We start from the raw sequence: 17,440 nt of genomic DNA, 5'->3' as shown, positions 1-17,440 counted from the left end.
CATTTATGTTTTTAAAACTTGCCTTTTCTTTTCCTTACAGGAATTTTACCCAAGTGTATTTAGAGAGTTTTCTACATCTGTCCAGGATTCCTGGACATCTGACTAAACTTCTGGATGCCAAGAAGTCCTGCACAGACACAGCTCATGAGAACTGGCTATAAATCATACAAACAGTGATCCCAAAATTTCTGGCATATGTACCGTTACTTCTGGGATGCAGAGCTGCTTTGCACGTGCACAGATCTGCATGAGTCCCCGAACTGTGGGATTTGCTCTGTATGCCAGGGAGTCAGTCCAGTGCCTTCCTGGAAATGTCTGCTGTAATCTGTGCTTTCTGCAAACTGCCCCCACTCTGTAGCAACCACAGCCAGAAGAATGGCAGCCCTATTCCAAATACAATTTATCTTGAAAATGGACTATAACCCCAGGGGAAAAAAAAAAAAAAAAAGACTTGGCTGCAAGAAAGGACTATTGTCTGTGGCTATGAGCCTCTTGCCATCCTTTCCTCCTCTCAAACACACCCTGGATCCTTGACACTCGTGAACACATTCCCACCTCTGCTTTCCTATGATCCATGCCTTCAAATTCAGCTCAGCTCTGGCCTTCCTATATCAGCAGGAAGCTTTTGAACAAAAAACATTATTCCACATCTACTCCCAGGATGATCTACGTGAGCACGTGTTGCTGGCCATGCAGCTCCCAGATCCTGAACAAAACTTCTGTCTGTGTGCTTCCAGCTGCTAACATCTTTAAGTACTGTTTTCCTTCCCTTCAGTTTCTCACTGAGTTTCCTTTAACTGCTCTGTTATAAATAAGCGCTTTATTTATATAATAAAACGGCTTTCTGGAATGGCCCAGGTTTGTGCTTTTTATGCACCTCTGCCAGCAGCTTGTTTGTCTGGAGTTCCAAAAAAAAAAAAATCAGTCCTTTTATGTTTGCTGAAAAATAAGTTTACAAAACCTGCCATGGGTACTATGGTTGATCAAAGACAGAATCTAACAGCTTGTGAACTCCACGTTCTTTTAAGATTTGGTTACCCTGACGATGTCCCACAAATACTGCTGGTTTTGTTTCAAGCTCTTAGCACCATTTTTGATCTCTTGCAACCCCACATTGTCTTTGGTCACTCCTTTTGGCAGCTTGGTTCCCAGTTCACCAGTCCAGGACACTGTTTGCCTTAACCTGCTGGTGGGATCATTCCCAGGTGCCCATGACGTCTCCGGCACATTTTAACTGCACCATCGTGAGCTGCTGGGGCAATTTGTGCTGTGTGAAGCCAAGCACGTGCCCAAGTCTTTTTGGAAATAAAGCTGGAGCGGGTTAAGGTCCCTGCTGCACATCACCCACTGACCTTGCTTAGGAGGCTGCAGGGCCCACAGTCTCACCGCCTTCCTCGCTTGCACGTCCCCAGCCCTGCAGCAGAGCGTGGAGCATCCCACTGCTGGTGCGACACTAGATGGCGTGGGGACCCACAGCACATGCCCGAGCTCCTGGAGCTGCTTTGCCTTCTTCCCCCTGCTAGAAAAGGAGTCTTGAAGTGAAAACTTTTTGTCTCCTTCCTTCCTAGGTGCTGCTGAATGGACGGTGAGGCTGCAGCAATGAAAGGGAATGAAGAGCTGAAGCCAGCCTGTGGTGCACAGCCCGAGCGGTAGCTCTGCGGCTCGGGGATGTGAATGAGTTTGGACTCTGCCCTGAAAGGGAAGAGTGTCTCACTGAGACAGCAAGGCATCCTGCTGCCCGTGCCGGGGAGGGGACAGGCCTGGACCTCACTCCCTCCTTACAGAGGGTTAGGTACTTCACGAGTCTGATCTCCTCCTCCAGCCCCTTCTGGAGCAAGCAGCCCCAGAGCAAAGAGCAGACCTGAGGTTTGCAGCAGTAGACCCCACATTTTAGGATGCAGAGGGCTGAGGCTGTGAGTCAGCTTTTAATTCACACACTCATCTCTGGAGAAAAGAAGCAGGGGTATGTGAGCCTCTGAAACCTGACAACCCCTGATGCACAGCCAGGGGAAGTCAGCTGGAGAGGCCAACTCTGTCCAGGTCTGCTGGAGGCTGACATCTGCAGCACCAAGTGCTGTGCATTAGACACTTCCTCTGAGTCATCTGGCAGAGGTTTCCCAACCCCGAGGGGAAGGACGCAGCCCTGAGCTGTGGCTGCAGCAGCTCAGGGGTAGGAGTGTAACTGTCAACAAGGCCTCAGGGAGCCCTGTGGAAGATCCACGGCTGCCGTGACCAACTGCTCTGGGTGACACCAGTGTGCTCACGTCTCTGTCCTCTTGGCAATGTGCATCATGGCATCTGGTGGTGCCCCACTCAGTGATATGGCCGGACCCTGCTAACTATGAGCCGCACGTTCCTGTCTGTGGGCCCTGAATGCCCAGCTAACACCAGTCACCTACCTGTTCCTAATGTCCCCGAGTGACGAGGTGACCTGTGGTGCTCTGAGCCCTTGGATGGGCCATGCCTGCCAGGTCACCTGTGCTCGGCTTGTCCTTGCTTGGTCAGGGCCTGGGTTCCCACACGAAGCGTTGTCACCCAGCGTGGCAGCGCGGCTACTCTGAGGCATCCTGTTCCTCTGGGACAGAAATTAGGTGCCTCTGCCCTGCGCACAGGACATGAGCAGCATTTTCCCCTCGTGATCCTCGTCCCCTCCCTGCATTTCAGGTCTTGCTTCAGGACCAGGAATTTCTTACCCACAGCTCAGGGCAAAGGATACAATGCCAAAGTTTTCTAGGTCCAAAGGAAGCACCTCCCTCTGCTCCCCTCCCGCTCCTCCCTTCCTCTCGGCTCTGTCCCGTGCAGCTGTGCCCAGGCTCTGAGCCTGCTGCAGACAGGCTGCCTGCCTCGGGCACTGTGGTTTAGAAGAGAACGAGCAGAAAGGGACCCTCGAGCCCCAAAGATCTGTAGGTGGTCTCTTTCTTTTTCAAGTAGAAAAAGGCCAGCCCATGCTAGATAAATTAGATAGGAGCGTTTGCTGCAGGCAGCAGCAAAACCGCTCTCTTCCCCGGTGTCCCCTCCTAGAGCCTCCTGGAGGCTCCTGGCTTTTGCTGGCCTCCGAGCCCAGGTGAGCTCCAATGGGCTGAATCTTCTCGAAGATATTCAGGTGCGGAATGCAGTCAGGGAAGAGCAGCGAAGCTGTGAAGGGGCTGGGAAACAAGAGCTGTGAGGAGCAGCTGAGGGACAGGGGGCGTTCAGGCTGGAGAGGAGGAGGCTGATGGCAGAGCCCACCTGAAAGGAGGCTGCAGAGAGGGGGTCCGGTCTCTGTTCTCAGGTCACACGAGGCAACGGCCTCAGGTGCACCAGGGCAGGGTTAGCTTGGACGTCGGGAAGAATTTCCTCACGCAGAGGGGGGTCAGGCGTCGGAACCGGCTGCCAGGGAGGTGGGGGAGTCCTGGAGGTATTTCAGAGACGTGGACGTGGCACCGAGGGACATGGGTTAGTGATGGGACTCGGTAGGGTTTGGTGACAGTGGGCTGCGTGGGGTGACAGGGGGACGTGTGGGGCGACAGCAGGGCTGTGTGGGGTGACAGTGGGGCTGTGTGGGGTGAGAGTGGGGCTGTGTGGGGTGACAGGGGGCTGTGTGGGGTGACAGGGGGCTGTGTGGGGTGACAGGGGGCTGTGTGGGGTGACAGCGGGGCTGTGTGGGGTTAAAAGGGGATGCGTGGGATGACAGGGGGCTGTGTGGGGTGACAGGGGGAGGTGTGAGGTGACAGATGTGCGGGGTGACGGGGGGACACGTATGATGACAGGGTGCTGCACGGGGTGACAGGGGGCTGCGTGGGGTGACAGGGGGACACGTGAAGTGACAGGGGGACACGTATGGCGACAGGGAGACGCGCGGGGGGCCGGCGGGCCGCTGAGGCGGGCCCCTCAGGCATGGCGGCGGGGCCGGGCCGGGCCGTGCCCTCCCGCGCGGCCCCGCGGGGCGGGCGGCCGCCGTGACATCAGGCCGGGCCGGGCCGAGCCGGGCCGGCGCCGAGCGCCAAGCGCCGCCTTCCCCCGCCGCCAACAAAAGCCCCCGAGCGGCCTCGGGCTGCACAGCGCCGCGCCCGCCGCCTCCCGACCCGACCCGACCCGACCCGGCCCGACCCGACCCCGCTGCAGGTAGGTGCGGGGGGCGCCGCGGGACCACCCCCCCCCCAGCCTCCTGCGGGCCGGGTGGGGAAGGGAGGGCACGGGCAGGGCACGGGCACGCGTGGGGGGGGGGAGGACGGCCCCGGCGGGCACAACGCCTGGCCCCGGGGCTCGGGAGCCGCCCCAGGCGGGCCGTGATGCCGGGGGGCTCCCTCCTGGCCCAGAGCTCTGCTACCGCCTGGTCTGTCAGCATGGGGAGCCCTGGGGGGCCAGGTCCCCTCCTGCAGCCCCCCCCCGATCCCCTCCTGCAGCCCCGATCCCCTCCTCCCCTGCACACCCCTGTATTAAGGGATCCCCAGCGCTCAGGAGCTGGCTGGATGCTCTCGGGCACGGTTTCAGATCCTCGGAGCTGGCAGCGGGGCCAGCGCGTAGGAGAGGGCGTTAATTAGCGCCTGGCAGACACGGCGGGTGCTGCCAAGTGGTGCTGCTCGCCGGGGAAGCCGGAGCTCAGCAGCAGCTGCTTCAAAGTCCCCGAGCACCTCTCGAGGAATCGGCGCTGGGCCGGGGTGCAGGGAGCAAGGAGGTGCGGGTGCTGACATGGCGATAGGTGGGAGATCGGCGAGGCCTCCGCGCCTCCAGGTTTCGGTGGCGAGGCTGGAAAGGGGCTCGCTCTTGCTGGGATCAGCCGTGGCCCTGGGCAGGACGCGCTGCCCAGCACACGTGGCCCAGCGCTTGCTGCTGCTGGGGCGTTGAGGGACAGCGCAGGCAGCACGGTCCCTTCCCTGTGCCGGCGGTTTGGGGCGTGCTGTCCGGGCAGCCTCCATCTCCTCCGTCTGCCGGGCTCCTGAGCTCCTCTCCCCTCTGCCGGGAGGCAGCGCAGCGTGCCGAGGAGGTGACCGATGGGGCAGAAAGGTTTGCGAAAGCTCAGGTGGGCTCGGTCGGATTAGGGGCTGTGATTCCTGCAGAAGTCAGTAGCTTTTCTTAGCCTATCTGAAAATGCTTTTGGCGTTTGTTCTAGGTGAAATCGGGATTTTCTTTGGCAAATCAGTTGAATGTCCAGTTGTGATAGGAAGCCTACGGGTTTGCAGGCACAGCCTGGGAGCCGTGTGAGCAGCAGGCAGGAGCACGCAGCCCCGCAGGCGCGTTGCAGTCACGGTGGGTGAGCGCTCACAAATACCCATGTATGGCAGCAGGCTCAGCACCCTGCTGGCCTGGCGCTGGCCCCATCCCTGCACAGCAAACCTGCAGACCTGCCTTGTGACAGCAGCAGAAGCAGTGCCGAGCATCCTGCTCCGGGTACTGGTGGCGTTGAGTGCACCCACCTTGTGTGAGGGTCTCTTTCCACCTCGGACCCCCCGACCCTTCCCATCCAGGCAAAGCCCCCAGAGATGTCTGACCCTATACGGCTGCTGCCGCGGGGTGGGTTCACTGGTTTCTGTGCTGTGATCTCAGTGTTTTGCTGCATCCCAGTGCTCGCAGTCCTCAGGACCCCTTCTCCTCTTGCTCACCAGTTCAACACCACTGTGTGGTGGATGATACTCATTTGTCCTCACTTACACCGTTGGCAGTCCAAGTCTCCTCACGTCACTGCTGATGACATGGGGGTACGGGGGACGTTTCCAGCTGCATCTTGTAGGGCTGTTTCCACTTGTGCCCGGGTGATGTGAAAGCTGCTTCATGCACGATGCCGTTTGTTAGGGGCAGAGGCCCCACGGGCCCCAGTGCAGGTCCCTGATGCTCCGTCCTGGTGATTTCCCTCCTGGAGCTGCGTGCGTCGCCGTGAGCTGACTCCTTTCTGCTCTGCCCGGGCTCTGTCCAGGTGCCTCCCGCTTCAGATAAACGCTCGTGTCACAGTCGTGCCAGCTGCTCTCTAACTGGAAGGCAGTAATCGCACCCCAGGGCTTGGGGCTCCAGCTGTGCTTTCCTCCCTTTGTCCTGTCCCTTTGGCAGGCCACGCAATAATCCTGCAGCAACTGCTGTGAGCATCATCCAGAGTGAATTTTGTGCAGCACCGGTGCTTTCCTGCCATCCCCTCTTATTAATGCTCCTTGCGAAAAAAATAACCTTTTACATAGGCCAGCTTGGGTCTCCTGGTCCTTAGTGATCTCCTCCGAGCACAAAGCGAGTACTCCGTGACGAATCGCTGCAGGGTCTTTTCAGCAGAACAGCTGGGCCTGTACTTGGGGAAGGTTCTCCAGCTGCTGCAGGAGCACAAACGATTGTGCCGACGTCCCGGTGGCTGCAGGTGGGGTTCACTGGAGGGTGCAAGGCGAGAACCCGCGCTGCTGTGAGCGCCCCGTAGCCGTGACGCTGCCTGCACGCTGCGGTGGGTGCTGTGTTCGCTCCAACAGTTAAAACCCAGGCAGGTAAAACTGTGGGTGCCAGCTCTGGCGCACGTGGCGTGAGCATGGCGGTCTCTCCAGCCCCTGGAAGCAGAGGGCGTCAGTCTGTTATTCCTCCAGCTGCTGGCATCACCTGCATCCTGCTCTCCCTTAAAGCCCAGGTTTAGTGGCATCCCAAAGCACTGGGGCGTGCTGGTTCTGTACTGGGTTGTGCCTGGTTCTTTAGCGTAGCCTGGGCTGCCTCCTGACTTGGTGTGCCACAGGCTCGTCTGGAAGGTGGGTGAGGCTGTAACTTGCTCTGAGCAGGTGAACCGTGCTGCTCCAGGGCCAGACACCGGGCACTGGAATTACAGTTAATCTCCAAAACACGTCAGACTTGCGGTTCTTCACTTCCAAGCCATACAGCTGTTGATAGCACGGCCGTCTCTTAGTTTTTAGGGCCCCTTGCCTCGCTCAGAGCAGACGACGTTCCGGCCGCAGCGCTGAGCCACGGCTGGCGCAGAGGATGCCGTCTGTAGGGCTCCGGTTGGGATTCCCTCGGTGCTGGGGGACGCGGGGAGCTGCAGGAGGGAGGGAAATAATCGTGGATTTGGCTGCCCTGGGTCTCACGCGTGCCCGTGCTCAGCGAGGCCTTTGGCTGCGGGACGCTCCCCTTGTGTTCCTCATTCGGAGTGGGCCCGATGGTGATTTGGAGAAGTGCGACTGCGGTCACTGAGTGTTACAAGCGTGGCGATCAGCCTCATGGCTCAGAGCACGCTGAGGAATGTGGAAATGATTGCAAAGCCCCCGAGATCCCTTCAAGATCCCTTCAAGCAGCCGTTAAGGGGGGAGCTGGGGTGACGGCTCTGCCCGGATGGCCGGCGTGAGGATTTTGCTTGTGCATCTGACGCAGCTGGTGCAGGCTCCGTGAGCTGGGTGCTTCGCAGGGCTTGGGAAGCATCCCTATATTGCTATTTTTCCTGCCAACCGAACCCTAGCATAAGCTGCTTTTCTGTCTCTCTTGCAGCCTGCCGGGCTGTCAGCATGTGCCCTGCGTGTCGTGGACCGAGAGGGAATTCCCTGTGACTTAGAGCTTCTGTCGAGCTCTCTCTGCGCCCTGCTGTGACCGTCACAAGCCCGTGTGTCCCCAGGGCAAGCCGGTTCCCTACAGATCCGTCCTGTCTGGGGACCGTTTATGGAGCTTTTCCGGGGCTGCCTCTGTGCTGCTGGGTGCTTTCCGGCGGGGTTCCCCTGCCCCGGTCGCAGTCAAGTTGCTTACCCAAAGCGTCACCTCTAATCTTCCCGCGGCAGATGCGGAAAATAAGCAGCACGAGGGCCTGATCTGCTCCGGGGGCAGATGTCAGGGCTGGACCTGGGAGCAGCCTCTGTGCCCCGTGGCTCAGAGAAGGGCGTCCTCGCTTTGGGTAGACAAAGCTTCTTCCTTTGCTGCTGCTGGAAGGGAAAAAAATAAATAAATAGGGGCTCCAAAGGCCCCAGCGGTGGGACCTGGTGGCTCTCCTGCTTGGGAAGGGGCAGGAGAGCCACAACCACGTGCCACAGCCAGCGGCGTGCTGTTCCCGAGGGGTCTGGCGTGGGGCAGGAGGGGCTGGTGGCAGCTCTGCTGCCCCGGGCTGGGGGGGGGTTGCCCGGGCTGCTTCTGCCCCCCGGGGAAGCTCCCGAACCTGGTCCTGCCAGGACAGGAGGAAATCACGAAATAAGGCGCTTTCCAGAGAAACGGTTCGTGCCCTTTTAAGGCAATGCAAAGGCCGGGACTGGGATGATCTGTCCGAAAGGGAGGGATTTGGCACCGCCGCGCGCTGGTAGGAAACTCAGCTCACAACAGGCTTCCTGCCTCCGCGTCTCACCCAAACAGCTCCTGACCCAGCACCCTGCCTCTGGTGCTGCCCGTGGGGGGGTGGCACCCGGCTCGGGGGGCGTGCAGTGCAAATGCTGCTTGGTTTGGGGACCTCGCCCCCCCTTTCCAGGAGCTGGGGAAGGGGAGGGCGGCTCCCGCTGCCCGTTCCCACATGGAAGCAGGATGGAGAACTTCGTTGATTTTGAGTGTCCTGAGGTTTCTGTTGGCCTGGTCTTCAAAAACACCGAGGCTGGGTTGGAGACCAGCCACCTGTGTTAACCTCTCCTCGTATTTTGGGGTTATCTGCAAATTTTATCTGCAAATCTGCAGATAAAGGGGCCTTTTGATTGCGCGTCACCAGAGACATTTCAGGAAAGAGGAGGGAGAAGCAGAAGCATTTATATCCTGCCCAGGAGCTGCATGGCAGTGCTCAGGTGTTTGTCCTGTGCCCCTCGGGCTGCCCATTTCCCAGCCTTCGCTCTGTTCCTGCAGTCCTGGAGCAGATTGAGGTCCCCGTACAGGGAGGAGGTGTGAGCGGCCGGCCGGTCATGCACAGGATATGGAGGCTGTGGGGGACACGGTGCCAGAGCCCCCAGTGTCTGGTGGCATCACCACGTGCCCCTGTGAGCCTCCATCATCATCCTCTTCCTCCCTTGCCCTTGCACGAAAGGAGCCGTGAGCTCCCGCAGCTTCCCGGACGGGGCCGTTCCTGCTGGCTGGCAGCACCCATCGTCCCTGGGTGCCCCTGTGCTGCTGGGTGCCGTAGCGGTGGGTCCCCTGGGCGTCCCGGGTTCTGCTAATTCCGCTAATTAGCAGCTCTGTGAACCGATGCAACCAGCAAACGTTTTCTGCCCCTGCTTTCTCCGCAGAATGCCGAACTGGGGTGGAGGGAAGAAGTGTGGCGTGTGCCAGAAGGCGGTGTACTTCGCCGAGGAGGTGCAGTGCGAAGGCAGCAGCTTCCACAAGTCCTGCTTCCTGTGCAGTGAGTACCAGCCCTTCCCTCGGCCCTCCTGCCCCGCTCACCCCCCGCTCCCGTCCTGTTCACGAGCCGCGTAAGCGCTCCTTAGGCTTCCTCCACGAGCAGCTGGGCTGTGGGAGCTGTGGCAGGCGTCTGCTCTCCTCCGCACTGGGAAGTCAGTTCTGCTGGAGGAGCAGCCCGGAACACCAGGGGCCATCCGAGCTGTCAGGGCTGGCCTTAGCCGGCATCCACACCCAGACACGCTCGGTCCCTGCCCCAGGGAAAGGCGAGGCTGAGTCCTCGGGGCGCCTCCGGACGTTTGGGGTTGGAGCGCGAGACGGGGCCTCTGCACGCAGTGGTGGCAGAAGGGGGCACGGCCCGTGCGCTGCTCTGGGACGATGCTAACTGTGACCCTCTGTGCGGCTTTGCCGCATTGCAAAGGTGGTTGGGCACTGGGAGTGATGTGGGACCTGCCCCTGTGTCTGGTGTCCCAGTGGGAAGAAGATGTGGTCCTTCTGCTGGTGGAAAGCCTGCTGCGAAGTGCTGAGGCGTCCCCAGCAGCCTGCCTGCCGAGCTGCTGTTGCAGAGGGTGTCCCTGTCGGACGCTGGGACCCAAGTGATGCCTCCAGGGAAGGGCAGAGGAACAGGGTCTGGCTGGGGACTGACTGCAGGGGGCCCTCCCTCGGTGTGCTCTGCAGGAACCTGCTAGCACTCCTCGTGCAGGTCCTGGACACTCACGTCTCCCTTTGGAGATAGCAGGGCAGCGGTGCGGGGACTGGTGAGCAGCGTCACATCGCTGAGAGCAGCTCCTTAAACCCAGGACAGCCACGCTGCAGGTCCCAGCCCAACGTCCTTTGAACAACAAGACTGCCACTGTCCTCAGCCTGCGTGTCACCAGCTTTCCCCTGCCCTGAAGGCTGTCCCTGAACAGAACTACTGCTTCTCATGCGCTAACAGGAGTGTGCACACTGTGTGCGGCTGCTGGTGGCCCGTCAACACGTTGCACCCGTCGCAGAGCAGCAGCGGTGGGGGTGCGCCTCAGAGCTGCCCGTTCAGCAGGGCCCCGCGGAGGTTTCACGTCGTCTCAGCCCTGTTCCCAGGTGCCTCCCATTGCAGCAGGGAGCACAGACGGGATCTTTCCCATGTGGGCAGCGAGCAGAGCGAGGGGAAGGTGTGTGACCAGGCACGCGGCTAGAGCTGCTCTCCGTAGGCCAGTTGCAGCGGGGAAATAGCAGCGTCCTCGGGGGACTGGGCTGCGCCGTGCTCCCGTGTCCACCTGGCGTGGGTCTGCTTGGCCTGCGGACGGATGGATGCGGGCGTGGGACAGCAGCTCCCTGCGCAGCGCGGGGGGCGGCCAGCATGAGCGGGAGCCCTCCTGCCTGGCAGTGCCCGGGCTGAAAAGCTTGCTTTGGCTCGAGGGGACGAGAAAGGGAGTTTGCCGAGCGGCTCTCCCTGGACGGGCAGGAGCGGTGGCAGGTTGTGCTGGCTCCCTGCAGCAGGAAGTCCTTTCTTCCGCAGCCCCAGATAAGGAGGGTGGGGAACGTTTCCCTTGTTTGCCCCCGCCGCTGGCTTTTACCGTCTGAAACAATGCTGGTGGGGGACCTCGGAGCGCCCTCCAGTCTGAGGACTGAGGTCTCCCGGCTCTGCATCCGTCCTTCCCCATGGCCCTTTCTGCACAGAGGGGCGGTGCTGGGGGGTGCTTGCACCACGCCAGCACCCAGAGCACGGGGCTGGCACCGGGAGCCAAGACATCAGGCACGAGGCATTGCTCCGAGAAGGGAACACACGGAAACAAGCCACCAGGGAGAGGTCTGGAGGAGGCTGCAGCCCGGGCTGCTGCCCCTGTGCTCTGCCCGTACCCCAGCAGCTCTGCCTTGCCTGCTCCAGCCCCGTGCCGCGGGCCGCGGGCGATGCCGAGCTGCTCCCCGCTCCGCCTCCCTTCCCAGCCTCTTCCCCAGCGCTGCGCTTGGGCCCCACCGGGGAATTCGAAGCCGTTATCTTTAGGGCAGAAAAACAAATACTCGGGCCTGATTTGCCAAGAAAATAATCAGAAGGGAGCCAAACCTACCACAGTGCATTAAAACAGGAGATGGGCTCCGGGAGTGAGTGCTGATTGACTGCATGGCGTGGGTCCAAGCGAGTCAACACAACGAGGCAGAAGTGTAACGTAAGGGGCCGCTGGCCTCAGCTCGTGTACGGCTGCTTTGTGGGGCAGCTCAGCTGCTCCTAGAAAAACAAAGGGTCCTTAAGGCGATGAGTGCAGTGCACTGGAATCTCTGCAATGCAGAAAATGGGGAGCTGGGGCTGATTTCTAGGAAGCAGATGGGGAGGAATTTCTGTGTTGCCTGGCAAAGTGTGGCTGGTTCAGACGCGGGGCAGCGGAAGAGAAAGCCAGATGCTGTGGTTCGCTGCCACCCCTAGCACAAAGCCTTTAAACCTGCCGGTGTCAGTCCCCAGATTCCAGTCCTGCAGGGTCTGTGCGAGCACGGAGTTGCCCCCAATGAGCTCCGGGGTCCCGCGGTGACACCCCACATGCCCACCACCGTTCGGCAGCCACAGGACCCGTTCACCGGAGCCACGGGGACGCGCGCTGCCTGCAGTGCTGGGCGAGCCCGCAGCCAGCAGGAGACCCTGCCAGACCCTCCTTAGATGGCAAGACACGTCTCCCTGTCCACCTCCTGCTCCCTTTCCACCTCCTTTTCCCATCAGCAGCGTGCGGGGCTGCCGGTGGCCACGGAGGAGAAGCACCATATTTAGTAACGGGGCCGCTGCCTCTCGCCCTGTATTTAGTGCACTAGCGCAGCGCCGTGCTCTGTTTGCATTCCTGCGATATTGGTAAAGGCCAAGAAACTTTCCTGCTGGTGGGGAGGGAAACGGGCTGCTGGGAGCGTTGACATTTAAGGCATGTAAGCAGGATGGAGAGGGCTGTGTCACAGCTGTAACAGGATCTGTTTTGGGGCTGGCTGCCAGTGCCGTGGACTCTGCCTTGGGCGTCTTGCTCTGTATGGGGCAGGTAAACACCGGAGATCGCTGCGAGCCTGTTTGGTTGCTGCTCTCCTTCCGTTGCAGCTTGCCGGGCGGTGAGTGCCAGGAAGGGCTTGGAAGCCAACGTGGAGGCTGAGATCAGGGCTGGGACAGGAGTCAGGAAAACCTAAAAGTCGGGCGAGGAGCCTGTGTGGTCTGAGCCCAGCACCGGGCTCAGGCTCTGGATGGGCTCAGCCGGGTCCCCAAGCCTCCCTGCCGTCCCCTTGTGTCCCGTCTTACATCCCACACTGATGCCCAAAGCCTGAATGCCTCAGGTGTGCTGAGCGTGCCCCTGCACACCCTGGTCATGTCACAGACCGGGGTGACTCGTGTTGGCACGGACACCTCCCTCCCCTCGTGGTCTCAGGGTACGGGGAGGCAACCGCACACCGTAGCGTGGAGTGCCAAAAAGACTTGGCGTGCAGCAGCGTAACGGCTGCAGGCCTGCTTTTAAACACGAGGGAAAATCTATTTGCCTGAAAAGCTTTCAGCCAGGTGCCTGTCGCTGCGTCCTTGCAGCGGACGAGGAGCGTGGCGGAGCTGCAGCACCGAGATCCCCCGGGCTTGGGAACCTGCCTGGGGTCTGTGGGGAAATCTGCCCCGTCCTGGCTGATGGTGGCTCCCGTTTCCTCCACCGCTTCCCCCCGGGGATGCCGGCACCAGCGGGGTTAACAGAGCTATTGCCTTATTTATTATCAGCCTTGTAGCTTTGATGGTTGCTTCCTTTTAAAGCCAGACAATGTTCTTGTTGTGATCCTTATCTCCAGCTGTTTTGCATGCGCTCCCTTTGAACAATGATCTCGTCTAGGGTTTCCTGCTCCTTGAAAGCCGAGCAGTGCTATGCCTTGTGAGGACTTGTTTTCTCCAGCTAATTAGGGAGATCTGGGTGCACGGCTAATGGCTGGGCCCTCCCCTCTCTTCCAGTGGTCTGCAAGAAGAACTTGGACAGCACCACTGTTGCCGTGCATGGAGAGGAGATCTACTGCAAGTCCTGCTATGGCAAGAAGTACGGCCCCAAGGGCTATGGATACGGGATGGGAGCAGGGACCCTGAGCACTGACAAGGGCGAGTCTCTGGGAATCAAATACGAAGAGTGAGTTGAAGCCTTGTTTTGAAACCGTTGTGGGCACACGTCTTTTTCCCCTCACATCTGTCCAGCCGTGGTGCTTGGCTACGGAGCCCAGCAAACCCCGCTGAATGACCGGCAGACCCTAAACTGGAGAGTGCTGGGGCCACCTTGCTCCCCGGGGACACCTGCCCCCTGCAGCCTTCCTCCTTCACCCTGGGGTGAAATCAGCCTGGGGCAAGCTGAGAGCACCAAGCTCTGAGCCCCCAGCTGGGCCCTGCGCCCAGGGAGGAGGGAGAAGCCCGGTATAACGCAGCTCCTGGTAGCATCGAGGTGCTGAGGAATCGGCCCCTGCCCTGTCCCATGGTCTCCCTGTGGGGGAAGTGGACTCGGGTGTGTTTCTGGATGGGTCATCCCTCCTGGCCAAAGAAATAATGTCCTGGAGGACCAGCAGGGCAGGGAGAGCTGCCCGCTGGTTTCAGGGAGCTTCCCGAGTCCTGGGCATGCCACGCAGCTGGCAGGAAGCCCACGTCTGCTCCCATCTTCTCAGCGGGATGAGGGCTTGACGGGACACGTCCCCACAGCCCGAGCGTGCTGCCCATCCCCTCCTAGCACCCAGCCGTGGGGCTGAAGTTTCCACGGGGCTCAACACCACCCTGCCAGGCCCCCCAGAACTGGGTTGGGGTTTGCCTTCCCACAGCCCTTCCCTCCTCCTCCCTGCTCCTGCGGCCCTGATAACGCGCTCCCTCCCATCTGCAGGGGCCAGTCCCACCGACCCACCAACCCCAACGCCTCCAGAATGGCCCAGAAAGTCGGCGGGTCTGACGGGTGCCCTCGCTGCGGCCAGGCGGTGTACGCGGCCGAGAAGGTGATCGGAGCTGGAAAGGTAAGAAGCGGGGTGGAGCAGAATGGGCATGCACGTGGCACGGGCGGCTGTGTGGCAGGGAGACCCGCGCGGGTCCCGCTGGAAGCCTAAAGGAGGGCGTGTGGCACCTCTGGGAACCAGGTTCTCCAGGCTGCCTCACTCCTCCAAGCCTGTGGGTGGGAGAGAAATACGATTTATAAAACGTAGTCAGTGCTGCTCGGCGGAGGTCGCGGTGGACGTCCCTGCTGCTGGATGGGTTTGGAGGATGAGCAGTGGTGTGATCATGGCCACTGACACCGCTGACTGGTCAAACGCATCGTCCAGCGGGTCTTCTCCACCCTCTGCTGCTGGCTGGGATGCCGCAGCCCAAATCTGGGGCAGGGAGCAAATTCCCGAGGTCATTGCTGCTCCCGGGGCAGGGGGAGGTGGGTGGAGGTGTGGAGCCCACCGGGTCAGCTCGGGTCGATGCAGGACACCCCCCAGCAGCCCTGGTGCTCGCCATACCCAGATCATCGCTTCGCTGGAATCCTCCGTGTCCCCAGCCGCGTGGCATCGTTGTGCCACGGCTGGCGGTGCAGGGGTTGTGATGGATATGTTGTGGGTCAGCCCAGGGTTGGAAAGCAAAGGTATCCTTAAAACGATGACCCGGGCTTTAGGCCTCCTGCTGTTGTCGATGTTTACAGGGACCCAAATCTGGCAAAGCGATTGTGCTCGAGCAGACCTCAGAGGATTCCAGGGCATGTATTTCATGTGCTAATGTTTGCTGGATGACTCCATCAGCTACCTCCTCCCCCGGCCCTAATTTCACATTTTCTTCCAAAAAAGGTTTCATGTTTTCCAAACTGTTTATTTAAATTCCTCCGTGAGCAGCTCTGGCTACTCCGCGGGCTGCTCGGAGGCTGTGAGCTCATTTATCCCTGGAGGACTGGCAGGGCCGTGGGGGAGTTTTATTTTTAAACGCTGGCTGATTTCTGCATTGTTGATATCTGTTTGCTGCCTTCCTTGGAGCTGAAGTTGTGCAGGGGCAGGTGTCCCCCCCAGGCTAAGGTGCAGCAGCAGTGGTGGATCCCAGGTCACTAAGCTGGGGCATTTATCCTTGTGTTTTAGAGAGTGTGACCCCCAAAGAGGGGGTGATTGCTCCTTACCTACTGCCTTAAGTGACTGCTGCAGGTGGGGTGAAGTCTCTCTAACGGGGCTCAGTGACCCCGTCAGATGTTTCCCCTCTGTATCCTCCCCCCGGGGCTGGGGGGTTTCGCTGTGCATGAAGGTGGGGAGGACAGCTCTTCCACAGAAGGGCTTTCATCCTCTCCAGACCTCTTTGCTCATGGCTTTGGGTCAGAACCAGGGCCTCCAAAGGGACCCGCTTGGTAGCCAAAGCGTTGCTGCCCCGTCCCTGGCTACCGTCTGACCGTGCTCTGCTCCTGTCCCGCAGTCCTGGCACAAGTCCTGCTTCCGCTGCGCCAAGTGTGGCAAGAGCCTGGAGTCCACCACCCTGGCAGACAAAGACGGGGAGATCTACTGCAAAGGTGCGTGCCGCCTTCCCTGCCCCTCGCAGCCACCATGAGAGGGGTCCTGGGCCTCAGGTCCCCTCAGGTCGGGGGCAGCTTGTCCTGGATGCTGGTGGTGGAGGCACGGGGTCAAGCCCCTGTGCTGGGAACTGGGATGGGAGCGAGGGCTGGGGAGGTGGTGACCCCCACAGCTGATTTGGGGGCTGGCTGTGGGGCCGGGGGGCCTCTCTGTTTGCCCAGCAGATAGGGCAAAGCCTGATCTGTTTCAGCAGTGCCTGCTTCGGGAGAAGGACCTGCTCGTGTGCCCGTGTTCCCCTCTTGCTGCTGCCCTTACCTTGTTCTTTCTTCCCTCTCTCTGCAGGTTGCTATGCCAAGAACTTCGGGCCCAAAGGCTTTGGCTTCGGGCAGGGGGCCGGGGCGCTCATCCACTCGCAGTGAGGCACCAGGAGCCGGGCTCTGCTCGCCCTGAGCCCCTCCAGACCGGCCTGGGCTTCCCGGCCCTCCCCGCACCGCAGTGAGCACCCTCACCCTCATCCATCCCTGCCCGCTGCTTCGCAGCACCAGTGCCTTCCCCCTGCCCTGGCCCAGCGCCCCCCGAAGCTGTGGGACCCCCACCGCCACCCCGGGTCCCGGCGGCACGGCCGCAGCTGGGGAGACAGCTCGCACCCACCCGCAGCGAGGCCCCCGCGCCCAAAACGTTCCGCTCCGTCGCCCGTCCCGCCAGGATGTGCCACGCTGCGCTGTGTCACCGAGCAAGGAATAAACATCAAAGCTGACCCAAGCCTGGCCTTGCCTGAGAGGTTATTCCCCCCCCGATTGACCAGGATGGAGCGGGAGGACGGGAAATATTGGTGATCAGGGCTTGCAGTTAAAGCAGGAGCGGGGGAGCAGCTCGCTGGAACTCGACGTGGCCCAGCTGGGCTCTGCTGGCCGGGCTCTCCCTCTGCTCCCTCCCTGCGTGGCCATTTCCAAAGTGCTGCCTGCTTCCAGCAGGCCCACGGCAGAACTTGGGTGCGCGGTGGTGCTGCCACGCGTGCGCACCGAATCGACGCCCCTGTCCGGGCTGTTACGTGGCGCTCCTCCAAACAGGCGTGCCCAGCAGTGCTGAATAATTAAGAACTTTTCACCTACTCCTGAGGTTTTCTTTTCTTTGCAGCACCCTGGATCGTGATCCACCAGTTTGGCAGCTTCCCAGGTTTAATTTGTTTTCAGCTAAACACTTCACCTTCTCTCTGTGCTTCTCTCCTTTGACCTGTGTGAGATACCCACTGGATCAGCCTCGCCGCAGCTTAGAGTTTATCTCTTGTGAGCTCCACAGGGAGTTTTGTTGCTTTTCGAAGCACAATGATTGTAAACATGGTTGGGCAAATGGGATGGATGGTGTTTTGAGAAGCAGGAGAGAGGCAGAAATCCCTTGGGTAGGACTCGGGCACCTTTATCAAGTTAAGCACTTTCTCCCATTCATCCCACCCTTGATTTTCATGTGACGTTTGGGAAGCTGAGGTGGGCAGCAAGCCCTTTCTGCATTTCCCGAAATCCTCCCCACCGTCGTCCCATCACGCAGCCTGTCCCCCAGGCTTCTCCTGGCCAGGTTGGGCTGGATCTGCCTCGCTGGGGCTTGGCCGAGGCGGTGGCAGGAGGCACCCGGTGCACGGGTGGGGAGCAGCAGGGAGAGCAGCGGGCTCAGGCACCACCCGCGGTGCAGAGACCGAAACTTGGCCGCCTTGGAGAGGGGGCATGGGGGGAGGAAGCCGCCCGCGCTCCCCGTG

The 17,440-nt window shown here is 60.4% G+C and overlaps 1 protein-coding gene across 2 annotated transcripts; it reads left to right on the top strand.

Moving 5' to 3' along the window:
• The first annotated feature begins 3,951 nt into the window (after positions 1-3,951).
• Positions 3,952-16,452, top strand: CSRP1 (cysteine and glycine rich protein 1). Of its 2 annotated transcripts, none has more exons than XM_080569019.1 (6): positions 3,952-4,104; positions 9,120-9,232; positions 13,157-13,325; positions 14,058-14,184; positions 15,596-15,689; positions 16,033-16,452. In XM_080569019.1, exons 2-6 carry the CDS (start codon positions 9,121-9,123, stop codon positions 16,107-16,109), a joined length of 579 nt encoding a protein of 192 aa, XP_080425145.1. In that variant the 5' UTR covers positions 3,952-4,104; position 9,120; the 3' UTR covers positions 16,110-16,452. The 2 variants fall into 2 exon arrangements, with proteins under 2 accessions (XP_080425145.1, XP_080425146.1); XM_080569020.1 differs by having other exon boundaries at positions 4,003-4,108.
• The last annotated feature ends 988 nt before the right edge of the window (positions 16,453-17,440 follow it).

Source organism: Anser brachyrhynchus, assembly GCF_964034855.1.
Source record: "Anser brachyrhynchus genome assembly, chromosome: 27".
Lineage (NCBI taxonomy): Eukaryota > Metazoa > Chordata > Aves > Anseriformes > Anatidae > Anser > Anser brachyrhynchus.
Note: the sequence above shows the minus strand (reverse complement) of the source record. Positions and strands in the feature narration are given on the sequence as shown.

Coding starts and splice junctions, on each gene's coding strand:
- CSRP1 (XM_080569019.1), top strand. CDS start 9,121: ATGCCGAACTGGGGTGGAGGGAAGAAGTGTGGCGTGTGCCAGAAGGCG. Junction 9,233..13,156: donor CAAGTCCTGCTTCCTGTGCA/GTGAGTACCAGC, acceptor CCTCTCTTCCAG/TGGTCTGCAAGAAGAACTTG. Junction 15,690..16,032: donor CGGGGAGATCTACTGCAAAG/GTGCGTGCCGCC, acceptor CTCTCTCTGCAG/GTTGCTATGCCAAGAACTTC.